The 20152-nt window shown below is 42.6% G+C and overlaps 1 protein-coding gene across 3 annotated transcripts in view; it reads left to right on the top strand.

Moving 5' to 3' along the window:
* Window positions 1–20152, top strand: part of LOC144773001 (SH2 domain-containing protein 1A-like) — a 324523-nt gene that overhangs the window by 202493 nt on the left and 101878 nt on the right. For all 3 annotated transcript variants that reach the window (XM_078657740.1, XM_078657738.1, XM_078657739.1), the window contains exon 3: window positions 7805–7973. In XM_078657740.1, coding sequence (XP_078513866.1) covers window positions 7805–7973 — 169 coding nt within the window. The remainder of the gene's footprint in view (window positions 1–7804; window positions 7974–20152) is intronic.

The raw sequence follows: 20152 nt of genomic DNA, 5'->3' as shown, positions 1-20152 counted from the left end.
ACAAGTTTTTCTTTTTCAACTGGACAACCATCTTTCACTTCATAAGCTCGACCACTGGTGTCAACTGCATGCACCAAATCATTATCCTGGAAATAACTCTCCTCATTAAAAAATGCCTCAGAGCTTGAACTATGCATCCATTCTCCAGAAAAAACTTCACAAAAATTACTACGATTAACTATTCTCTTCCATCTACTATTTCTTTTGAAATCATAAATTACCTTGTTTAGCTTCCGAATTCTATTGATTGTCAAAATAAATAACTTACGTTTAATTTCAAATGCCTGATCAATAACTTTCTCAACAATTTTTTTTCTCTTATAAAAAACCACTTTCTGCTGACCTTTCTTAATATTTTTTAACAAATTCCCAATTATCCTGTTGCGGAACATTCGTTTACGAATATCCCTAAACTCTTGTTTCCTTCTACTTTCATGCATAGAGTTATCTCTTACTCTAGCAGTAACATTTCTCATTGGCCTTTCCTTACCATTTGATTTCTGTCTCCTTTTCTGGACTGAAACATTTTCTGTAGTAATATTTTTTTTACTACACATATTTCTTATGACTGTTTTTCGACTCTTACCCGGTGCTTTCTTGGTGACTTGACAAATCTTTTTGTTAGAGGACTGCTGCATTCTTCCATGGTCCTGCTGTCTTTGACGTTTTGCAGCCTTTCTTACTCTTTCTTTGCTAGGCATCCTAAAATCTTGAAATAATCTGCAGTTGAATCTGTGGTAAAATATAATAAAAAATGTTATTAACCACTATTACCCAACAGTAAATTAATAACAGTCATCAAAAATTTAACACACTACTTAAGTATATAATATACTGAAGCCTATCTCCAATTTTTCACTGAACAGGACTCATCTCTTCTTAACCTTGGATAAACCTCACCTACTCTGTGTCCCCTGCACATAATTAAATGTAAAGGGGCAGATTTATATTAACTAGCACATCCCCAGGGATGCACCAGTTAACGTGCACCGCTGCTCTGCCACCCACGGTGTGCCGCATTTACAATCAGATAGGACAAAGCTACATCAAAACCCTGCGCCTGCTTGAAGCAGGCATAGATCTTGACGCAGGTAGGCTGAAAGCTAAAGCAACAACTAAGTATCGTGTGCAGAAGTTACAAAAAAGGAAAAATGGCGTTTAAACCAGTAATGAGCCCATGCTAACGTAACACAGTGTAAAAATATCCAGGATCTACATCAGTTTGGGGTTCACGAACCTGGCAGGTACAAGGCACTGAGGCTTTCCACCGTGCATGTCTCATCCCAAATCATATGTTGTTTGTGAATGAAACAATTTCCCAGACCAAATGCTTTGGATTGGCTACTTCTAAAAAATTAAACACCCCTACTATCCCGGAGTTAGAGGAATCTGATGGTTGGAGTAATTTTACTCGTTGTCCATTAAAGATTTACAGGCCCTACTCCGTAATTCTTCCTTTAACATTTCCAGTATGAATCCAAAAGGTTCACTGCTTTGGCAACGTGCCTTATCCACGGTTTAATAACGCTGCCTTTTGCTTTATATAAGTTTTCAAATTGTATGAAATATATACCAATAGGTCGTTATTAACCTTTAGGTAGTGGTTTTCTTCATGAGGTCTGGTCGCTTCCATACACATACAGATTTTCAAAGATGATCAAGACCTTTATCTGAATGGAGAGGAATGCACTGAGACGCCAGATCATTCACTAATGTGTAGGCACATACAGTTACACGGTTCATGCAACAAACACCGACCAAATATGGCTTGCGTGTTGCAAGGCACGCCAGTTCCTGCTATCATCCCCACGTTCAAGTTCTTGGAAAATGGTAGTTATTTGATGCTCAATAATGAAGATTGTTCTGGGTTAATTAAAAGTATTCATTTTATCGTAACAGTAAATGAACGGGTTATTTGCTGCAGAAATGTTCTATTTCCTCCCACACATGAACATAGGGAGTTTTCAATCTGGCCACAAATACCAACCTTGGGAGCACATTTCAACAGCATGGCAAGAATAAGAGCTCTTTTGTCTCAGAGAGAGGTGGCCTTGAGTTCGGCCCGTGAAACTTTCGTGCTTCACATAGCGAACACCCGTACAGAGGTGCAGACCCTTTTAAATACAGATTCGACTTTGCATTTCAGCAAGATTACCCATTCATTTCCATGCAGCAGGAGGCCCATAGGAATGAAGGTGCAATTTGCGATTAGCAATTACCTCATCGCAAATTACGAATTTTTCCGACGGTGCAGGGGTGTCTCAAGAACACCCTGCTGCACCCCTGAAAAAAAAAATTGGGGTCATATGGCGCACATAAATTTTGAAAACATTCCTTTACCTCAAAAACGATTTTCAACTCATAATTTGAAAACACTGCACATGGGGAAATGACTTAAAATGTCCTTAAGACACATAAAAGCATTTTTTGATTGCCTTTGCAGCATGTTTCAGTCACCTTTAACATGCCTATGTAACGGAAACATTCAAAATCTAAATTTGCCATGCACAGGTGGGAGCATATTTACAAGCAATTTGCTCCACAGACAAACTTCTTACATTGAAATGGGAAAAATAACATCAGAGACTCTCAATTACCTTATAAAGAAGCAGACACCATTATGTCCTTCTCATCAATATTAAAACCATTGCTTTTTCTCAAAAACGATTTACAAGTCATAATTTGAAAACACTCCACAGCTCCTATGCACATAAAAGCCCTGTCAGTACTAATACTTCACATGTTCTCCAATTACAATTTCTCAAAGTAACAAAATCTATTTCTGAAACACTTGAGACAAAGCAACATTTGAAAAACACAACTTTCTTCATAATTTTCTCCTTAAAGCACACTATTTTCTATCTAAATTAAAGAAATTTTTTCTCACCTTAGCAAATACTTTGAGTTTCAAAACAGTCTCAGAAACACACCAATTTGTCTTCAGCAGAGCAAAAGGTATGCACTCCAGAGTCTGCAGCTATCAAAAGCACAGAAATGCTGTAATTCCTCACACAGATCTCTCATGTCACCCAATCAAAACTCTTCCCTCACTTTTTTTCAAAGCAAAACCCTTCCCCCCTCTGCCCCCTCTCTGCTTTTTCTGCATAGCAACCACCTCTTGCAAGACCTCTCACACAACAATGTTGCAATTGAACTCTGAACTCTCAGTGCACCTGCATATCCAAAGCATTCTTTCATTTAATAATTTTTTCTTCGCCACTCAAAATACATCTTTCAACGAACTCATCCATGCACACTAACTTTCTGTTTTCAGCAATCAAAATCCACCAATCACTCTTACTGCTTCATTAACACAGAAACTCCTCAGTTTTTTTCATTTTACACTCTCATTTTTTCAACTGCCATTTCATTGCCACACTTCATCTGACTGCAGGAGAACCTTCTCTCGCCATGTTTTCTGTCTGGATTGTTGGACATAGCTACATCTATTGGGCTCAAAGGTACGCTGAAAACAGGAATTTACCTAACCTCAATTTACAAGATGTGGAAATTAAGTGGTTTGGCCACAGAGGATTAAAATGTCACCAATTGATACCATTGGTGAAAACCTTTATGCATTTGCCAAAACCTGACCTGTTAATTGTGCACTGTGGAGGTAATGATTTGGGCACTTTGACTGGGGTAGGTCTGGAAATGCTTTTAAAGGACACCTTTGAGCAATTGATGGCACTATTTCCTCAGACTGCCTTGGTATATTCAAATATATGCCAAAGACAGAAATGGAGGTGGTCGAACCAATTTTGTCCACAAATTGAGAAATCGAGGAAGCATGTAAACAAATCTGTTTCAGCTTACATGAGAGACCATGGAATGGGCTCCCTGTACAACAATAACTTGCGTTACTACATGCAAGATATCTACAGAGCAGATGGAGTTCACTTCTCAGATGAGGGCAACAGAGTTTTCACTCTGAATTTAAGACTGTGCATTGGTACCTACTTATAAGTACCTAAATGTACCATAAACCCAAAAGCTCTTCTCAGAGCTACCCTACATCTGATCACTCACAATTATTATTTTACTCTAACTTTTTTCACTAATTTTCAAGAAAGTACGCTCCCCAGTTCGCGAACCGGGCGCACTCCACGCAAAAAAACTAAAAAAACGGTATATTTTTTTTTTGCCCTGCGAGACCCTTTCAAAGCCTCCACATCAAACCTAGGGGGTCAGGGAGGATCTACTATGCCCCCTTATGGTCATTTGCCCCTTCGCTTTGGCCTCCTCTTGTCTCTCGATCCTACCGAGAGACAAGATGGCGGCCGCTACGGACTGTTTGGAATGTTTACAGACGCCGAAAAACCAATCAGCTTCGCAAACCTCCGTAACGCGAAAAGTACGAGAAGCGGAGCGCTGTTACAGATATATATCTTTTTTTGAACGTTAATTTCTCAAAATCCACTAGAGCACATATATTGAGACCTAGCAAAGGCACATCGGGCTACCAGTCCCTACAATTTTGCCAAGTTTCGTGCAAATCCATTCAGCCGTTCGATTATTATTATTATTATTTTTTTTGCCCCGCGGTGCCCTTTTAAAACCTCCACATCAAACGTAGGGGGTCACCGACGATCTACTATTCCCCCTTATGGTCATTTGCCCCTTCGCTTTGGCCTCCTCTTGTCTCTTGATCCTACCGAGAGACAAGATGGCGGCCGCTACGGACTGTTTGGAATGTTTACAGACGCCGGAGAGCCAATCAGCTTCGCTTCGCAAAGCTCCGTAACGCGAAAAGTACGCGAAGCGGTGCACTGTTACAGATATATATCTTTTTTTGAACGTTAATTTCTCAAAATCCACTGGAGCACATATATTGAGATCTAGCAAAGGCACATCGGGCTACCAGTCCCTACAATTTTGCCAACTTTCGTGCAAATCCATTCAGCTGTTCGATTATTATTATTTTTATTTTTTTTTGCCCCGCGGGGCCCTTTTAAAACCTCCACATCAAACCTAGGGGGTGAGCGACAATGTACTATGCCCCCTTATGGTCATTTGCCCCTTCGCTTCGGCCTCCTCTTGTCTCTCGATCCTACCGAGAGACAAGATGGCGGCCGCTACGGACTGTTTGGAATGTTGACAGACGCCGGAGAACCAATCAGCTTCGCTTCACAAAGCTCCGTTGCGCGAAAAGTCCGCGAACCAGAGCGCTGCCCGGTCCGCTGTTACAGATATATATATTTTTTTAAACGTTAATTTCTCAAAATCCACTGGAGCACATATATTGAGACCTACAAAAGGCACATCGGGCTACCAGTCCCTACAATTTTGCCATGTTTCGTGCAAATCCATTCAGCCGTTCGGGCTAAAAGTGAGGCCAACCGCCCTATGGAAAACTCAATGTTAAAAACACGTTTTGGGACCCCCCTTTTTTCTCGGCCCCCACTGGACGAACCCCCCCCAAATTTTCAAGGGCTGCTCAGAAACAAAATGTGCCATTTTCCTGAAAATTTCAGCCAATTCCGTCCACAAACGCCAAAGTTATTAGACATAGAATTTTCAAAAAACCCATAGAGAAAAAATCCTAACTATATATACCTACTGGCGACCGCCAGTAGGTAATATATATATATATATATTTAATATTGTAAAGTATTGAAGAGTAAGCATGTTTTTATAATTATTTTTTTGAAAATAAACGTACATTTGTATTGCTCTGATTTTCTTGTTGGATTTTTTTATTTGTTGTTCTTAGTTTATTCACTGGTTTCTTTTGTGTGTTGATTTAAACGGAAATTTTTATTTTTATTAAAGTTTTACATTTAGGTTATTTAGTCTCTATTTTTGTTTAGTTGTAAAAAAATACTTACTATTTTTAGTTGATGGAGTTTATTTCGTTGACGTTGTTTTTTTGAAGTCTGTAGAAGCTGTTAAGAGAAAAGTATTTGTTAGTTATATTTTGCTTTTTTATTAACTCTTTAAAAAATTAGTTTACTCTTTTGGTTGTTTGTCATATACTTTGCTTGTTTTATATTTTTCATTAATGTTGATTTTGTACTTGTTATAGTTTTAGTTAATTTGTTTATATTTTTTAAAGCTAATTTTATTTATTTAGTTAAAAAGTTGTGTTCTTACCTTTAATGAGAGTTTTTATGAATAGTTGTTTGTGTAGTTCTTTTTTGTTCTGTTTTCTGTCTCGCTAAATTGCGTGCTTCTTGAGTATTTGTCAGTTTCACAGTAAATTTTGTGTTAATTAATTGATTGCTTTTATAGTGCTTATTTGATTAGTTAGAGTTCTCTATTGGTTTTTGTTGGTGTAGTTTAAATGTATTGTTCAAGATAGCTTTTTTGAATTTTTTGGCAGTTATAATGTAACTTGTTTAATATTAATTATGTGTATTTAATGTTTTTTTTTATTTTGTTTATTAGTGTAATTAAAATACATGTGTAAATACATGTTATATTTTTTTCAATATTTTATATATATATGTTTGTTTATTTTTGATGGTTGTGATATTTTTTTATGTTGTATTGTTTGTTTATTTATTTATTTTTGGTTTTCAATGTATTTGTATTTTTTTTAGTTTTATTAATTTTCAAATTTTTTATTGTTTGTTTTTAATGTTTGGTATATGTTATTTTATTATATTATGAAAATAGTGTATTTTTATTTTCAAATGTTATTTTGTGGTATTTTATATGTTTTTTTCGATGTTTGTATTGTCGATATTATTTATATTGCTTTTGTTGTGTTATATGTTATTTTAATGTTATCAATATGTTTGTGTACTTTTTTGTTGTTGATAATTTAGTTATTGGAAAAAAATAACGATATGTTTTTATCAATGTTTGTATCATTTCAGTTTTGTGTATTGGGTGTCGATATTTTTGTATACGATATTATAGGCTCGATATTTTTGTAGTTCGATGCTATAGGAGTCGATTTTTTATCCATCCTTTATCATGCTATGAACAGCAGAAACAGAACTTATGAAACCGGTTTTAGTTTTGTTCAATACCAACCTGCTTTTCTCTGTTTGCAAATGCTTAGTTGTGCTTTAAAATGTTTGTCCGTAAGCTGTTTTGTGACGGCTGCTATGAAGAGAATGGACAAGATGGTCTTGTAGAAAGTTTGCTATGGTATTTTAATTTCTTCAGAAAGTTGTGTCTTACTATTTGTGCATCTTTTATGGGTTTTAACCACATAAGGAAAGAATGATGATGATGATGATGATGGTGATAATGATGACTCGCAGTGTATCAGCTCTCTAGCATAGTGAATACTGGCAATATCTGATTTATGAAAGCAAGCTAGAATGCCATTTCCTGGTGGGCAAATAAAAAAAGTCTTGCATTTTCATTAATCCATGTTTGTGGCCTGGTTATATATTGGGTTTTTGTGACTGGGCCCTCCGATTGCCCCTAACGGCCCTACATCCCCATGCATGGGGTAGGTATATACTGTATACCCACAATTGGAACCAGGGGACTACATAAAACATGTAAGTAGATCAAAAGTATGAGGGAAAATCTGGACTGGAATCCACTGTGCTGTGAATCTGAGTTTTCCTTTTCGTGGCTGCTGCACTTTCCGAGGTAATGTTCTTAATGGACTACATATAACAACGGACTATAAGGCAATGTCTTTTTTGACTACTTAGTCCCACCTGTCTTGTCTTCCACAGTTTTCTTTCTTTTCCCCATTGTTAGGGCTTGTGTAAGATCTGCCTGATCCCTTTTTTGTGAGAGATGTGACTAATATTGATCTCGGACAAGTTGTAATATCAAATTGTAAAATAATTAATAAATATGTATTTTAGTTATTGTTTTGCAACTGTATTTTCAGACTGCTGAGGGTGTCCAAGAAAAAATATTCAGCACTCTAAGGGACCTAATCGTCCACTTCGAAAAGCCAAATAAAGGCCTAATAATACCACTCATTTATCCAGTGCAGTATCAAAGGACCACATGCACAAAAAGAAAGATCACTATTTTTCCAGAAGGAACATATTCCGGTAAGCTATTTATTTTACTCTAGTTTAGAGTGCAAACTAAGAGAACTAAGCAAAACTATTTCTACACTTAAGGTAATCCTACCTTTAGAAATTCAAGATATGTGCAGTTTTAGTATACTATTCTTGATGAAACGTCTCCAATTAAAAGAAAGAAATAGGAAATATAACTAAATGCAAAGTCTCAATGTTGACTCTCTGGGATAACATGGTGCTATTATATAATACAAATTATATAATAGCAGCATGTTATCCCAGAGAGTCAACATTGAGACTTTGCATTTAGTTAATTTCCTATTTCTTTCTTTTACAGCGGGCTATAAGGCTATATTAGAACATTGGAATGTTAGGAGCTCCATTGAAAACAGTGGAGTGCTCCGGGCTAATAATGGCTGGTATAAGCCTGGAGCTCCAACATTCAAATGTTTCTTTGTTCACAGCTCTGGCTGGAGAGGGCCTTTAATAGCCGGTATAGCCCTCTATGGCGGGCTATAAGGCTATAATACTACTGTAATAATGTTACTATTACTATCCTTCTTAATATTAGTATTGCTAACAATATTACTAGCAACAAGACATGGTGATACATAATACTTCTACTAATGACAGTAATTGTGACAATAATATTATTCATTAGCACAATGCAAGAAATGCTGGGATTGGCTCAGTCGATCAGAATGCTGAGAATGGTGGTGTTAGCTGCTGTTGTTTCCTTGCATTCTAACATCAGTGAAAGTGTGAAGAAGGGACATAACCCGTTCGCCTCTTCTGACTCAATCAGGAAAGTGGATCTTATGGCTTTATTTCCCACATGCTGTAACGAGTTAACATTGTTCAGGTGCCAATGTCGATCATTATGCAACATTGTCTTTGGCTGGGGCAATTAAAAGCAGTAATTGCCGTCTGGGGAGGGTGTTAACTGCTTTCAAGCTGTGAACAGTGCGCAATTAGAAATAATTAACACCATAAATGAATCATAAAGTTAAATAAAAAGGCCAGACAAAGATGACATGACTTTACGCTCTTGGAACCGGTTAGAATTTTCAGTGCAGTAAGTACTAATGGTCTAAAGGGTTTAAGTATAACATCCTTTGTTATTAACAATTCCCCTAACAATCATTACCAGGCATATTTATTTTACAGTGGACCCCACAATGTAGCTCACTAGCAACATGTTGCTTGCAGCACTTTCATATCTTGGGCTCCCGCAGTGGGGCGCATGGATGCATTCACCAAGAAACACATGTGAGTGTTAGAGCTATCAGAAGTTACAAACACACATACAATTATGGGTCTGGGTAGTTGTTATTTGGTACCAACTCCCAGACTTCCCTGTGCATGACGCTTTACATATGGTGTAAAATTCAAAAACGTTTGGGATGGACTGTTCATATGAGGGGCAAGGTCAAGATTGATGTGCATATGGCTGGGTCCAAACTGAGGTGTCGGTGAGTGAAAAACTATGGATTGGGATGCGGCCCGAGCAATTGCCAGTGGCTGAGATTAATTCAAGCATTCCATCCATCACCTTGTTGTTTTTGCATTTGTACATATAGAGAAAGACATGCCACGCAGGCCCGTAGCCAGGGACAGATATTTTTGGTAGATGTTTCAGATAGATGATTACTTCTGATAAGTAGTATTAAATGGTACTATTAAAAGCATAGTGAGAAATGAGCGTTGGACATTTTTCAGTAAATGTGTTTCAAATGTTTTTGAAAGCACATCTGGACAATAAAATTGATGAAAACTGAATAGAATTTAATGCGATAATGTATGGGTTTTGTATTAAGGCAACTTTGGGGAAATGTACGGCAAATGTTGTATTTCTAGGCACATTTTTAATCACAACCATTGAGAATAGCTGAATGGGTTTTGAAGGCAAAACTAACCGTTTTGGCACAGGTGTAAGTACATAGAAGTGAAAACCTTGATATTTGGCAGTCCTGACATTCAGTAATGCTAAAAGCATCCTAAGAAACACCATCACCCCTGCACTAATATCTTTACAAAGTCAGCACTGCTAGGACCCCACACCACGGACAGGGAGTGGCAGTGATACATTGTGGGTCCACAACATCACTCTGTACAGCTTTCTTTCTCTTTAGGTGGCTCCCTGCAAAGTGCTTCCAAATTGAATCGGCAGGTGGCGGGCACAGAAATTAAAATAATGAAGAAAGCTGAAACAATGTGAAAGAAGAGCCCCACATCTCCCTACAATAGGCGTGCTTGGCCCAATTGAAGCCTTTTTTATTTAGTGTCGCAGCAGAAAGCATGTGATCTTCTTGTCCTGCTGGAACATAAAAAGGTGCATCCTGGGAACTTACATTGGCTGAAGCGGAGTTCTGGTTATTTTGGGCAGGGCTGAACAGTGAGTGTGTTTAGAAGGTGACAGGCTGCCTTATTGTCTCAAGAATAAATGTTAGAAAGTAATACAGAAACAGGGTGTATTGAAGTCCATGCATGCTGGCGGTTGTCAACAGAGCTCCAGTGATCCCTCCATGTTTTCAATGTTATTCAGCTGTTCCATCTTGCTGTTAGCACAAGACTTTGGTCAGCATTTACGTGCAGGATGCTGATATATCTTTGGGTGTGGTTCTACGGTGAATGAGGACAAACTTGAACTCAAGTTTATATTTTTAACTCCGATGGTGGATCTCTTAAGGTGTCGGTGCATGGCTGTGTGAGTACACCTATCCTATGAATTGTTGTTTAATACACATCGGATTGGTAGTTGCACTTATGTGAGACAGTGCTAGCTCCCTGGTTAGTCCCATGCCATCTACCTCGCACCCTCCTGGCTTCTTCACTGCTGCGTCCTGGATATTTGTGTCTCCAATACCCGTTCCAGTGAGGCCCGGATACTGATAGTTCTGGTGGTGCTGCGTGGCCCCGGACGCCCAGAGCAACACGGTGTCAGAACAAGAAGTCATGAATCTACAGGACATCCTACTACAGTGACACAGAGTGGTAGTTTTTCAATTCCATGTGGGTTTTTATGGAGGAGATACCTTCACTCACCTCATCCAGGGCTCTGGTGCTGTTCAACAGCTTCCTCTTGATTGATATAAATTTCAGCACTTTTAAGTTTCGCCCTGTCTGCTGCATTATTACTGGCCCTGTTCCAATTGTGCTGGATTAGGTGTTCTCCTCACTGTCTGGGGTTATGCTGGCCTGTTTATGTATCTCTGATGGGGTCTCCCTCTGCCACACCTTAGGAGTTCTAACCTGCAATTGCCAACTGTGGGCCAACATGCTCGATTTTTTCCACTCTGCTCTGAGTTACCCACTCATATTAGAATGTCCAAAACATCTCTCAATTTACTCATATTGCACACTTGTGTTTGGATTGTCTACATCAGTACTGTTTTTGTGCTCAGCCAGGCCTTCTTAATTAGCTGGTCCTTTGGTATACGGTCTTCAGATGCTTTTCACCATCTGTCTGTTTGTTAGCCAGATTTGACTGGGTTATATACATCTGAAACAAGCAGATCTAGTGTGTTACAATGATGATAGATCCCAAACCCATCAATGAGAGAGAGGCAAAAGGGAATTTCAAAAGAAGCAACCAAGAATCGCCGGTTCCTGAGTCTCCGGTGAAAGACTAGTACCTTTGGCACCCAACGAACAGACCAGGGTCCATAGTGAGCACCAATTGATATGCCAAAGTAATTCTGGAAGCATATCAGGAAATATACCTCTACAAATAATTGATAGGACTAAAGCTATTAACATAGAGATAGAAGATAACATCAGATTGATGTCTTGGAACATCGCGGGGCTATCAGCCAGGACAAGGGATCCTGGTTGCCTATCATTTATGCAAGAGTATTCAAATATCTGCTTACAGGAAGGCTGGGCAATGGAGGCCATTCATATAAATGGCTACCGTACTTTCCATACTCCCGCCATTCGCACGGCAAGGGGAAGGAACAAGGGGGGTCTTTGCACTTACGTTTCAAATCTTCTAAATGGCATGATAGTAAAATTTGATCCCGTCTCTGAATACTATCAGATATTGCAGATGACGGATGGGGGAAACCAAAAAATAGTCCTGATACATTTTTACAACAATATTCCAAAAGCAGAAATAAGCAAGACCATGGAGGATATGTGCCAAACCCTAAAGAGTATTGAAGAGAAGCAGACAGGGGATAGATGTATAATATGGGTAGGCGATTTTAACTGTTTCTTATGTCCACATAGCCAATTGAATATCTGTGGCCTGCGCCTAGGCAGAGAAGATTCTTGTGCACATTTCTCCCATACGACACTGGGCAACCTTTTCAACGACTTAATTTTCCAATTAGATCTGGGCTTCATAAATGAATTATGCTCTCGACCGGTCCCTTTTGAGCCTACATTTATCGGGAGGGGATGTAAATCTGTCATAGACTGTTCTCTCATATCTAAGCCACATTCCTGTCACGTTATCTCTTATAATACATGTGAGATGGCAATGAGTGACCATTTCCCAATTAGACTATCCTTCTCCTTTGCAAGGTGTCAAGGAAAAGCAAATAACTTAATTGATAATTTATATAGTTATAAGCTAAGCCTGGTAAGGAAGAATGGATATGTCATAAAGTGGAACAAAGTAGAGCCAGTGGCCTTCCTTGAAAGTCTTATCAAAAATAAAAACAGGGAATTTGAAATATGTCTTAGTTCGAACAATGATTATGCCACAGTTGTCGAGGCTTGCCTCAAAATCACTGAGGAAATCAGACAGCTTCTTACAAGATCGCAGTCACAGGGCAAAACTAAGATGCAGAGATGGTTCAACTCGGAGTGCAGTAAGACCCATGCACATTTATTGGTAGCGCTTAAAGAGCGATCCAAGAAACCTGGTTGAAATAAGATCCGCTAGAACCACCTATCAACATGCAGTTAAAAATCGTAAGAGAGAGTTGAAACAGTAAGCCTGGCAGGCGTTACACCAAGCCTGTCTGATTAAAGATAACACTGGGTTCTGGAAGGCCGTAAATGCCCCTTTTTTTTGCAAATAACGAAATTGATACAACAGAGGTGGCAATTACTGAAGACACTTGGGTAACCTACTTCAGTGAGCTTTATCAGGCAGATGTTTTAAATGAGGCTGCGAGATTAGAACAATTTGATGGAGTAGTTGCCGTGCCTCAAGAAACCTTCCCTATAAATATCAAATTTTCATTGACAGAAGTACAAATGGCAATTAATAACAGTGCTATAGGATAAGCACCAGGACCAGGACCGGACAGGGTGCCGGTTGATATATATAAATCCAACACAGACTTATGGGCCCCACTTTTTTTTTTTTTTTAAAACCTTTATTATGTTGAAACCTTATACACAGCATGAGGCCACAACCCGGAGGCCGGCAGCAGGACCAGCGGCAGCATCGGACTCGTCAGCAATTATACACAGCCAATTGGCTGACAACCCGGGGGTCCGGCGGCGCCTTGAATAAAGTCTTGCCTACACATTTATACATATGGAGGATCTCTACAGTATACAGTACTGTTAGGCTCAGTAGACGGGGTGTAATCCGCTCACCGCCCCCCATGGCCTCAGGGCCACCTCCCCACTGTGTGCAGTCCCACTTACCCTAAATCATTTCTTACTAAAAACAAATCCCAAACAACCCCCCACCCCTATCTCAGTGTCTCCCCCCTCCCCCTGCCCTGCCTCAACTAAAGTGAAGAACTTTGCCCCGCCATGTGCCAGTACCTCTCTGTGTGGAGATATTAGTGTAGTGGGGGGTCTAGACCCGTGAATATGAAGCTGGGTAACTAGTCGGCTGGGTCATCGCTCGTAAATAGGGTTCTGGTTACTTCTGCTGTGCCACGCCTGTGTGTGCACCGTCGATCCAGGACCACAGCCTTGCTCCACGTCGGCTCTCTCCCTACAACAATCACTGAGCGTCACGGCGCCCTGCATCAGGGAACTCACCGCCTAAGCACTCCTGTCCCTCAGTGTCCTCCACCTGCAACGCACTCTCTGTGTCTTTTATTCTGAGATATTCTCGATAGAGGCTCCAGAAATTATTTGGGCGACTCGTGGGGGGGAATAGGTCACTGTAGCATTCCGTCTGCGTACAGCAGTATCTCATGTCTCGATCCCACCTCTTCATGGTTGGCAGGGGGCCTCTCATCCAGCACATTGCAATGACACGCCTGGCCATTAGCATGCCCATATCCGTTAGGCGCCGGGCCGCGACAGGGAGGCCCCGGGAATAGCCCAGAATTGCCAGAGCAGGGTCTGGAGAGAGTTCAATTTCTAGGATCGCACTCACTTCATTGAATATCCCGGACCAGAATTTTTGGATTCCCGGGCACTGCCACGACAAGTGTATAAAGTCCGCTATCGGAGCATGGCACCGTTCGCATTCGGCAGACTGACGGAGGCCGTATCTATGGAGCCTCTCCGGAGTGTAGTACACTCGTTTAAAGCAGTATATCCACATACCGTCGTCTATTGTAATTTGGAGATCTCTCTGCCAAGCTGTCCTGGACTTCGAGTGTTGCAGCTCGTCAAAACCCCTATTCATCCTATAAAAATTTGTGACTAACTTGCATGGGGAGGAGGTTTTAATAACATGCGTAAGTTCCAGGACTTCCGACGGTTCCGCCAGGTCCGGACCCAAGAGGGTTGTTAAGGCAGTGCGAACCTTATGATATTGAAAGCGGAGAATTAGCGCGGCCTCAGCAGGAATTGTTGTCATTTGGTCCCATGTTTTTAACGGTACCATTCAAGAACAAGTCTCCCGCCGCCAGAATGCCCATTTTCCGCAGCGCCTGGATCACTCCTTTTTCCGCCACAGGTGACAACCACTGTGTCCATTCGATAGGCATTAAGGGGGAATACAGTAAAGCGCCGTGCTGCGCACGGAGGAGTGCATTCCAGGCATGGTTAGTGGACTTTATCGAATCCAATACACCAGTTCTCCGGTCCAGGGGCCGGACTATCGGGGCAGGGAGCGGTAGCGGTTCTGCGAAAAGACGTTCCAGCCGAACATGCGGTATTGTCGCCTTACCATGAATCCACGTATGCAGATGTGCCGCTTGCGCGACTCTGTAGTACCGTTCCAAGTCCGGTGCATTCAGTCCCCCCAGGTCCTACGGGAGCAAGAGAGTAGACCATTGTACTCTGGGCTGTTTGCCCCCCCAGGCGAGTTTAATAAGTAGTTGCGTTAGGGTGTTGAAAAAGGACTTTGATAGGACAATTGGGATGGTGTTAAAGAGGAATAAAAATCTGGGTAGGACCACCATCTTTATTATTACTATGCGTCCCATCAAGGACAGCGAAAGTTTGGTCCACGTCTCTACGTCATCCTCCAATCTGCTATACGCCACCCCATAATTTTCACGTATTATGATTTCCGGGTCGGAGTGAAGCATGATCCCTAAATACCTGATCGGTTCCGTCATCCATTGCAACGGGTACTCCATCTCAAAGGACGTGGTCTTTGGGGTCAAAGGGAAGGCCACCGTTTTCGACCAGTTGATCCGGAGGCCAGAAAGTGCACCAAAGCGTACCACCTCCCGCAGTACTGAAGAGAGGTGCGACTCGGGGTCACGTATATACAGTAAAGTGTCGTCCGCATAGGTTGAAATGACAATTTGGTACTCTCTGAGGGCAAAAGCCAACGGCTCCGCAACCAACGCATAGAGCAGAGGCGAAAGAGGGCAGCCCTGTCTAGTGCCTCTGCAAATCCCAAAGAAGTCCGAGACACGATCACCCATGCGTACCCTTGCCGTGGGGTGGTAATATAGTGCCCCCACCATCTGCAAAAACGGCTCGCCCAGACCCAGTCGTCTCCATGTCCAGGAAGACAGCCAAGGCCTTGGTGTCTCTCCTGACATGTTGCATAGTCCCCAGTATAGTTCTAATATTATAGGTGAGGTTCCTGCTGGGGATGAATCCGGCTTGCTCCGGGGCCACTAGTTCCGGGGCTAATAACGCCAAACGTGTGGCCAAAACCTTTGCATAGAGCTTGGCGTCAACTTTCAGAAGCGACAGCGGCCTGTAAGAGCCACTAAGATTCGCGGATTTGCCTGGTTTGAGAACGGTGACTATCAGAGCTTCTCTCATAGATCGTGGCATGCTGCCCTCCATGCAGACGTCGTCAAATAGTGTGGATAAGTGTGGAATCAGTTCGGCTTTGAATGCTTTATAGAAGCCCACCGTGAGCCCATCCGCCCCGGGGGCACTGTCCGAGCGCATACTCGCGAGCGCATCTGCTATCTCGTCCTTGTGTATGGGTTGCATCAAGAATTCCCGGTCAGAGTTAGTCAAGAGAGGCAACTGTATATGACCCAGGTAATCGTCTATGGCTTCCTCATTGTTCTCAGCCTGAGAGGCGTAGAGCCCCGAATAGTAGTTTCTAAACTCTTCCACAATCTCTGTTTCCTCCGTGAGGAGAAGACCATCCGACGTCTCCAACTCTGATATCACCTGCGGACGTCTGGAGTTTCTCATTATCCTAGCCAGTGTCAGGCTCCGTCTCCGATACTCCTCGGGGCCGTGAAGAAAGTCCTATACCCTCACCCACACGACGACCCTGAAGCCTGGGAATAAAACACAGACCCCAGAAAAGTCCCGTGAGCGCGGGAAAGGAAGGGAACAGCGGGGAAGGAGATCTGAAACGACAAAGACAGATGTTTAGAACAACCCCCCCTTTTTGTCTCTACACGGATAAACCTAGCTCTATTCCTCTATGCTCGTATGAGTGCATTTATATCCCCCTACCTGAAAAGGAAAAGTATAAGGTCTTTAAATACAGGAGCACAGGCACAGGGGTTTACCAGGGGCTGTCACCAGCACAATATTTCTGTGTGCTAGTCTTGGTCACATGCTCCCTCTGATCAAGTACCCCCTGTTGAGTCTCTCCTAAACTGAAGGAAATAAGGTAATAACTTTGTGCAAGTAAATCATATGAAAATACGTGAGGTTAATTCACCATACCACAACTCCTTCCATAAACAAAAGAATAAAGTTCACATTTGTAAACGTGTTATAGTCTTTGCACTTCTTGAAGTAACCTGCGAGAAACTCGCCCGGCGAATTGAACCCAAACCGCCAATGGAATCCAACAGGCGAATGAAGTGAGACTATAAATAATATAAGACTAATCAATAGTCCATCTCCCAATGTTGTTTGGCCGGGAAATATCGTTTTCCTCCTACAATGAGAAAGCGAGCCTTTCTCTTCCAACAGGGGAAAACAAACGATAACACTGCAGAGCAGGGAATCCAAACAGACCAAAAGTCTACACGCAGCCGCGTGTACTCTGAAAGCAGGAAATCTGACACGCACTCGGTCCACTCCGAGAGCTCGTGCCAACAAGAACACAGTAGTTTTACTCACGATTTCTCCTGCTAAGCCTCGTCTTACCGACCATACCAAATCACACAGCAAGAATTATCGGCACCGTCTTTCTTCTGCCGCCGGTATTTAGTTCCTGCATCAGCGGAGCTCACGTCACCATGCAGCGCTACCGCTAAGGTTCTTGGGTAACGTAGTCTTTTGGTTTTGTGGGCTGTATGTACCACGCATCTCGCGGACAGCGGCACCACATAGTGCCGATCCTGACAGTACATCGCCCCTCACAAGGGACGCTGTCCAGCAGCAGGTTTGGATGGAAACTTAGCATGGAATCGAGCCACAAGTCGAGGTGCGTGAACCGAACCCACCGGCTCCCATGAGTTCTCTTCCGGGCCAAACCCTTTCCAGGCAATCAGATACTGCAGATGCCCCCTCACCCGCCTAAAGTCAAGAACCCTGCGTACCTCATACTCCTGATCCTGCTGCACCCAGATAGGCAGTGGAGCCCTGCGTACAGGTGCCACAGAGGGCTTTAGTAACGATACGTGGAAAACAGGATGTATCTTGAAATGAGCATGCAAACGCAACCTCACAGACACAGGATTCACTCTGCCCACCACCCGGTAGGGACCAATAAACCGAGGGTTAAACACACTATGTTTCCGAAACCTAATGTGCTTCGTAGACAACCATACAAGGTCGCCCTTCTTATACTCAGGGCACGGCCTACCATGTTTGTCAGCCTGTGTTTTGTACCTCACTTTAGCTTGAGCTAGATTACGCCGCGTCGCCAATAGTATTCGGCGAATGCGTGATAATCTAGCCCTGGCGTCTGGCAGCCTGACCGAATCGTTCAGGAGCACCAAGGGATTCACCCTAGGATGATGCCCGTACGAACTGAAGAAGGGTGAGTGCTGTGTGGAAAAGTGTTGAGTGCTGTTGTAAGCCATTTCCGCCACCCACAGCCAATCCACCCAGGAGTCCGTATCGGCCTGCACATAGCAACGGAGGTATTGTTTTAGTGTTTGATTTAACCTCTCCGTTTGGCTGTCCGTTTGAGGGTGAAAGCTAGTGGACAGAGAAGATGTTATATGAAGAGCAGAACACCAGACTTTCCAGAAGTGAGCAGTAAATTGAGCCCCTCTATCTGAAACTATCACCCTCGGGAGTCCGTGTAACCGCACCACATGCACCAACAGCAGCTGGGCCAGACAACCTGCCGTAGGGACCTGCTCACATGCTATAAAGTGTCCCATTTTCGTGAGATAGTCCACTACAACCAAGATGGTCGTCTTGCCTTGGTCTTTCAGAAGTCCAACGATGAAATCCACCGAGAAGCTTTCCCAAGGCTCTCCAGGTGTGGGCAATGGTTTCAAATATTCCTGAGGTGGTTGACGGTCTGACTTCATTCGGGCACATTGCGTACAGTCTTTTCCCCATTGACACAGATCGAGTCGTATTGAGGGCCACCAGAATTGTCTCAAAGCCTTCTCAAGTGTTTTCACGTATCCCATATGACCTGCACTAGGCGACTCGTGGCACCAAGAAAACACTGTTCTTTGCAGGGATTTCGTGGGGACCAGCACTTGCGTTCCTTTCATGGCCACCCCCTGTTTCATTTTCCACTCTGGATGATAACGAAGCCAGGTTCTCCAAACACCAGGATTGAGTTCCAGTTCGTACAGCTTGCAGAAAGTCTCGAGATTGAGCAACGCACACCACTTTTGAGGGATCGATGATGGAACGATTCTGTGTCGTAGCATGTAGAGCGGGATTTTCTTGCCTGGTCAGTGCATCCGCTTTTTTATTGTTGATACCTGGTCTGTATGTAACAATGAACCTGAATTCCTCAAAAAACAACATCCAGCGTAATTGTCTGGGAGTAAGATGGCGGGCTGATCGCATAAACTGTAAATTGCGATGGTCTGTATAGACAGTGACTAGATGTGTAGCTCCCAATAACCAGTGTCTCCACTCTACGAACGCATCCCTTATGGCCAGCAGCTCTTTCTCTGCTATGGTGTAATGTATCTCGGCTGGACTGAGTTTCCTTGACATAAATGCAATAGGATGCATGTTTCCGGTGGTTTCATTCCTCTGTGACAAGACAGCTCCTAATGCAACTTCGGAGGCATCTGCTTCCACCACGAAGGGTAAGTCCGGATTGGCATGAGTCAGGACAGGAGCACTGGTAAACGCAGCCTTTAATCCATCGAACGCCCCTTGTGCTTCCGCCCCCCAGAGAAATGGAACGTTCTTTCGTGTAAGACGAGTCAGGGGAGTTACCAAGGCAGAAAACCCACGTATAAAACGCCTATAAAAGTTGCCAAAGCCTAATAGGCACTGTATGTCCTTGACATTACAGGGACGGGGCCAGTCCTTGATAGCTTTCACTTTTCTTTCCGCCATCACCTGACCCGACGGAGTAAGCATCACCCCAAGAAATTCAACGGTGGTCACATGGAACTCACATTTCGTGTTCTTGCAATACAGATGATGATGGAGTAAGGCCTGTAACACCTGGCTCACGTGGGATGGATGTTCCTCCATTGAGTCCGAGTACACCAAGATATCGTCGATATACACGACTACAAATCGGTCCAGAAAGTCTCTCAGCACCTCATTCAAAAAGAATTAAAAGGTGGCGGGGGCGTTACAAAGCCCGAAGGGCATCACCATATACTCAAACAGCCCATACCGCGTCTTGAATGCCGTCTTCCATTTGTCCCCAGATCTTATTCGGACGAGGTGGTATGCACCCCTCAAGTCAAGCTTGGTATACACCTTGGCAGATCTCACCTGTTCTAACAAAACAGGGATCAATGGTAACGGGTACTGGTTCCTAATGGTGATAGAATTCAGGGCACGATAGTCGATGC

This window comes from Lissotriton helveticus, chromosome 8 (assembly GCF_964261635.1).
Source record: "Lissotriton helveticus chromosome 8, aLisHel1.1, whole genome shotgun sequence".
In the NCBI taxonomy this organism is placed as follows: Eukaryota; Metazoa; Chordata; class Amphibia; order Caudata; family Salamandridae; genus Lissotriton; species Lissotriton helveticus.
The sequence above is the reverse complement of the archived record's forward strand: the minus strand, read 5'-3'. Positions and strand labels throughout refer to the sequence as shown.